Raw genomic sequence first — 5157 nt, forward strand, 5'->3', positions numbered from 1 at the left:
TATTATCTTATTATTAATTGACACTATAAGTAATGCTTCTATATAAGGAAAAACTTAGCAGCGAATACTTTAAATACAATTTTGGCTTTAACTAGGTAAAATATAATTGTTATTTTTAATAACGTACTTGTTAATTGATTGCGCAGTGTTGTAAGAAAAAAACAATAAGATATCCATAAATTGCGAAGAGAACAGATGATATAGTAATAGTCACTTCAAGAAGTACGATATAATGGCATTAGATTTAATTAAACATTATGGAAATTAATCTTAAAATCTTGATAATAGATCAGGCGATAATCGTATATAATTACTATTTCTACTATTATTATTCAACTGCACAATCCTGTGCAACAATATTTACAATTAAACAAAATTCTATTGTCATTCGTTACATTTCCAAATAATATTTTTATTCTTAAAACAAAGCAATGATTAATTTTAGTTAAAGCGACGTAATCAAATATTATACCACTTCTTTATATAAAAAAAAACCGTCCATCTCTATTCTTTTAAATAATCAATGTCAATTTCATAATTCCAAAAAATGTTATATAACAATATATACGTGTACAGCGTCGGTAAATATTAAACTCTAAATTTAAGACGAAAAATATTTCACGATAAAATGAAAAACCAGGAAAAAAGAAAATAATTATAATTTGTTTATCTTATCACACACTTATTAATGCTCTTACTTTAGACTCGTGAAGTGGCTTCTACTATAAAACATTACGCTCCTTTATAAAGATTTTTCTGTGTACATTTATATAGAAAAAATAATCGGATTGATTTCCAAACTAAAATAAGATTTCGTTCTCCAAAAATGTCTTTAAAAATACATCAGCATTGTAAAGTTATTGATAGATCTTCTTCCAGAACAATATAATACAACAATGCGTCGTACGAATAAAATATGTAAAAATATATTTCATTGTATAACAACAGATCTAAAAATTAACTAACGTACACTAACGAATGTACATTTAATGCAATAAGTTTTAATAAAATGATCATTATTAAGAGAGAGAGAGAGAGAGTGAGAGAGATCGTATTCCTTTCTTCTTTCTTTTCTTTTCATCTATACTGATAATTTTATTAAAAATGCAATTAAAACATCGATAATAGAAAAGATAAAACAATGCTGATGTTTAAAACCATTTCGACTCATATTTTGTATACAGCATCATCAATATTTAAATTAATATTCAAACGATTAATAAACGTATCAAAGTGCTCGAAACGTATAATAATAATATCGTATAAGGATAGACATATAATTTTTTATGTTATCATTTTGATTATTGCTATTATATTACCTTTCAATCATTATCTATTAATATTAAATATCAATATATGTTTTCATATTATACGGAAGCATTACATGAATAACTTATACAATTCTATCACATTAAACGGTGAAAAGAAATTTGTAAGCAAAGAACGATTTAATTTGATTCCCTTCATTATTGAACTTTTATTAAAAATAAAATGATTTTCTATAAATTTCATTTTCTGTTTTACATGTAATAAACTTTAGAAAAATACATTGTATAAATGTAAACGAAATAAAAACAAACAAAATATTTGAATATAACAAATGCATAAAAGAAAATTAATTTTCATTGTTATAAACGATAGAAATGTTAAACGAGAAAATAAAATAAAACAAAATAAAATTCCGATGTAATAAGAGTAATTACTGTATATTCGTCTATACATAAGTGTTGCGCTTCAACTGATAATTGATAAAATATAATATAACTTGCATTTACTTATAGTGATATAATTATAGAATTTGAATTAGTAGCAAAATACATTCTGCCAGTTATAATACAACAAAACATTGTAGCATTCAACGGTATGGTGCATATAGATTACATCTATGATGTAAATTATAACAAATGTTTGTTTTTTTACATTATTACATTGATATAGATAAGTATTAATAAGTGATATTATACAAATGCATTGGTATTTGCAAGAATGATAGTTTATTGTGTCGGTGAAAAAGTAGTTGGGCTTAATATGCGACAATGCATTTCTCTGATAAGAGGTACAGTGTACGCAACGCATTGATCCCACCCAGGTGATCTCCATGCACTTTCGCGAGTATCTTTTCGTGATTGAAGATCTTTATAGCCTGAAAATAAATAAAATAAATTATTTCCGATTCAAAATAAATTATCCAGGATCCTCCTTTAAACTTACACCAAATGTGATGAACATTGTACAGTCTGCCAATTTGTGAAAAATATCCAGCGAAGGGTTCATCGTTGTTACGTCTAAAATTAATAGCCTTAGCCCAATTGTTACCCCATTCGATCATCGTACCAGGTTTCAAACTGTAACTTCGTATTTCATATATGTTTGGACCTTTACGTTTTTCTAAAGGTGGCCAATAACTAAATGCCAACAAGTATTGTAAATGACGAGATCTCAAATAATTACCACGTTCCTTGAGTAAGCGTTGATAACTCTGACAATTAAATAAAATAAATACAAGGTATATATATCACAAAATAAATTATTAAATATTTTTTTCAAGAAATTAATTAAGGTAAATAGAAACGATATAATACCTCGTCTTTGGAAAGTAAGAATTGTGCATAATCAATTTGTTCATATCCACCAGTATATTGCCAGAGATGCAGAGCTTGATCCAAGTCACCGACAGCGACCGTCCAAGATCCGACCAATTCACATTTAAGATCAGTTTTTTTTGAATGTATAAAATTGACATTTTCTTCGCTAAAAATATAATTCAATGGTAAGATCGCATTATGTTTATTTGTTTTATTAAAGACTTATTTTTTAATATTAAAATAATGTCTTAAAATAAATAAACACAATGTAATAAAATATATAATATTTATAAATATTTTATACGATAAAAAATAACTCACAAATGGTGATTGGTAAAGTATGTTAATGAGTCATTAGTTCAAAAGGTCGATGAATGGACTTACTAGTTAGTTAAATATTTATCGATGGAATCAGGACGGATATTATGCGTATGTAAAGCATAAATCACATCCTTGTCAGAAAGCATTCGCGAATGGGATTCCTTGGTTGGTTCGATCTTTCTTACCAAAAGTTTGCTTATCCATCTTTTACTATCCTGTCTTACCAATGACCTTGCCAGAGACCTAAAACATATGATATATGTTGGCTGTTTTGAAAGTATCTTTTTATTACTTTTAATCAAAATGAAAAATCAAACTGTGAATAGATTACAATCGATATCAATCATTGATTTATTATTTTAGCCTTATTGTTAGATAAATGATCTTGTTATATATAGTTTTACCGGATGTTAATAAACAATGATGTTTTTGGTTTGTCGATAACCGTGACCTGCACGGTTCTGAATCTTCTCAAAACGGCAGCCATTCTTATTGGATCCTCGAAAATAGATATCCACCAGTTTGCATCCAATAAACTTGATTATTATGCTTGTTTAACCTTGTAGTTAAACACGACTCGTTAACGATAATACACTCCGTGAGGCCGCCTAAATACGCTGTTGATTTAGTTTTATTCATAATCTCCATTCGTGATGGTTTCTTTCTACACGGAATGACTGCTGAACTTACGGCCATCGAAATTCTCGCTATCTGATTTATGTTCCTTTCTTATATTCCACGTTTCTTCTCTCTTTCTTTCTTTATTTAATACATTAGTTCTTTCTCTTTCTTGCTTGCTTGTTTGTTTGCTTCCTCGCTTGTTTGCTTGCTTTCCTTTCACTCCTATAGCGCGTGCGCCTATCTTCTGCCTATGCAGAAGCTTGTTATTTACTTTTAACTCTTTTTATATATACATACGTTCTATATATACATTCTCTTATAATAATCTGATACTAAAGAGAAGGAGAGAGAATGTATGAGTTCAAAGTGGGGAGAATCATATCTCTCATATTATCACTTCTTTTATAAATTTCTTCAACAATTGTTCTTTCATATTTTGTACACTGACATCAATGGTGTTAATATTCTACAGCAATTTTTAAATATAAATTTTATACACTGAACAAGATTCCCATTTCCTTTTGGAATTATTGGGTAGTCTGAAACTAAGATTATGTAAGAAGTAAAAATTAATACATACAATTAGTACAGTATTCATTTTAATTTGTTTGTCATACTTAGTCTGATAATGTTTGGATTATTCATTTTAAAAATGAATTTTTATCAATTACACATTAAATTATTATTCGTATGTATTAAACTTTTTTCTTTTCTTTGATATCATTAAACAATCTGAAAAGTTAAAAAAGGTTATATAAGGATATAAAATTAACAAATATATATAATTAAAACAGTATTTTTACAATTAGTTTTGTATTTATTCTTAATGTATCTTACCAAGGAATTTTGAGAGATTATTTTCAAAAACTAATAAGCTTTGTTAACAAATTTAAAAATATAAATAATAAAATTGATTCTATGTTCAAGATTTTAGTTTTGGATTAAGAGATTTAAATTTGGGCGGGAATTTTTTACTACTACGTTAATTATTGACGATTGAATTTTTGAAGAGGAAACTTATAATTAAATTCCTTTCAATAAATAGAAATATTGAAATAATTTTCTTTTTATAAAGAAAGAATTCTTAAATATTTATTTTCTTTAAGAATATTAATTTATTTAAAATAATTACTTTATGTACAACCTTAAACCGAATTTATAACATAAGAATTAACCAATCAGATTACTATAATATGTAAGATTAAATATCCTCTTTTATGATCTAACCAATCAGATTGTTTAAATACTAAAGTCAAATTTTCTTCTTTTCCAATGAAAGACAATTAAAAGAAAAAATTATTATACTACAGGCGTAGTCAGTATGTAAAATTTCTTTCCGTGGATCAGTTGCCTTGTTCGATTGTCGACGCCTAGTTAAAGGGGGGATTAAAACAGGGTATAGATTCTAAGTGTTTTTTTAAATACATTTTGTAACATACGTAAATATCTGTTAATAATTAATGATAAGTACTAAACATGACATGATAAGTATTTACATAATTCCTCTTACTTGGAATAATATATAGTAAAACTATATTTTCCTTCATAAAATAAGATAATTATTATTATTTTATTATTATTATTATTATTATTATTATTATTGTTATTATTATTATTATTATTATTATTA

At 26.2% G+C, this 5157-nt stretch overlaps 2 protein-coding genes across 5 annotated transcripts in view; one reads left to right on the top strand and one right to left on the bottom strand.

The window, feature by feature from the left end:
* Window positions 1-1690: 1690 nt before the first annotated feature.
* LOC106787405 (protein NipSnap) lies at window positions 1691-3813 on the bottom strand. 3 transcript variants are annotated; one of them, XM_014749741.1, is made up of 6 exons: window positions 3597-3813; window positions 3311-3514; window positions 2970-3149; window positions 2583-2751; window positions 2212-2479; window positions 1691-2143 (listed from the first exon to the last, which is right to left on the bottom strand). In XM_014749741.1, the coding sequence occupies exons 2-6, from the start codon at window positions 3391-3393 to the stop codon at window positions 1995-1997; spliced, it is 849 nt and encodes a 282-aa protein (XP_014605227.1). In that variant the 5' UTR covers window positions 3394-3514; window positions 3597-3813; the 3' UTR covers window positions 1691-1994. The 3 variants fall into 3 exon arrangements, with proteins under 3 accessions (XP_014605227.1, XP_014605226.1, XP_014605225.1); XM_014749740.1 differs by having other exon boundaries at window positions 3311-3523; XM_014749739.1 differs by having other exon boundaries at window positions 3311-3813.
* A 1018-nt stretch (window positions 3814-4831) lies between these two features.
* LOC106787418 (microprocessor complex subunit DGCR8) overlaps window positions 4832-5157 on the top strand; it is a 4432-nt gene continuing 4106 nt past the window's right edge. For both annotated transcript variants that reach the window (XM_014749759.1, XM_014749758.1), the window contains exon 1: window positions 4832-4923. The gene's annotated coding sequence lies outside the window, so the exon portion shown is untranslated. The remainder of the gene's footprint in view (window positions 4924-5157) is intronic.

This window comes from Polistes canadensis, unplaced genomic scaffold, assembly GCF_001313835.1.
Source record: "Polistes canadensis isolate GaletaPanama2010 unplaced genomic scaffold, ASM131383v1 scaffold_99, whole genome shotgun sequence".
NCBI lineage: Eukaryota > Metazoa > Arthropoda > Insecta > Hymenoptera > Vespidae > Polistes > Polistes canadensis.

Excerpts from the sequence above, each read along its gene's own strand:
- LOC106787405 (XM_014749741.1), bottom strand. The coding sequence starts at position 3,393 with ATGGCTGCCGTTTTGAGAAGATTCAGAACCGTGCAGGTCACGGTTATC. Across the intron at positions 2,752-2,969 it reads GATAAATATTTAACTAACTA|CGAAGAAAATGTCAATTTTA; the intron begins GTAAGTCCATTC and ends TTATATTTTTAG. Across the intron at positions 2,144-2,211 it reads CAATGTTCATCACATTTGGT|GCTATAAAGATCTTCAATCA; the intron begins GTAAGTTTAAAG and ends ATTTATTTTCAG.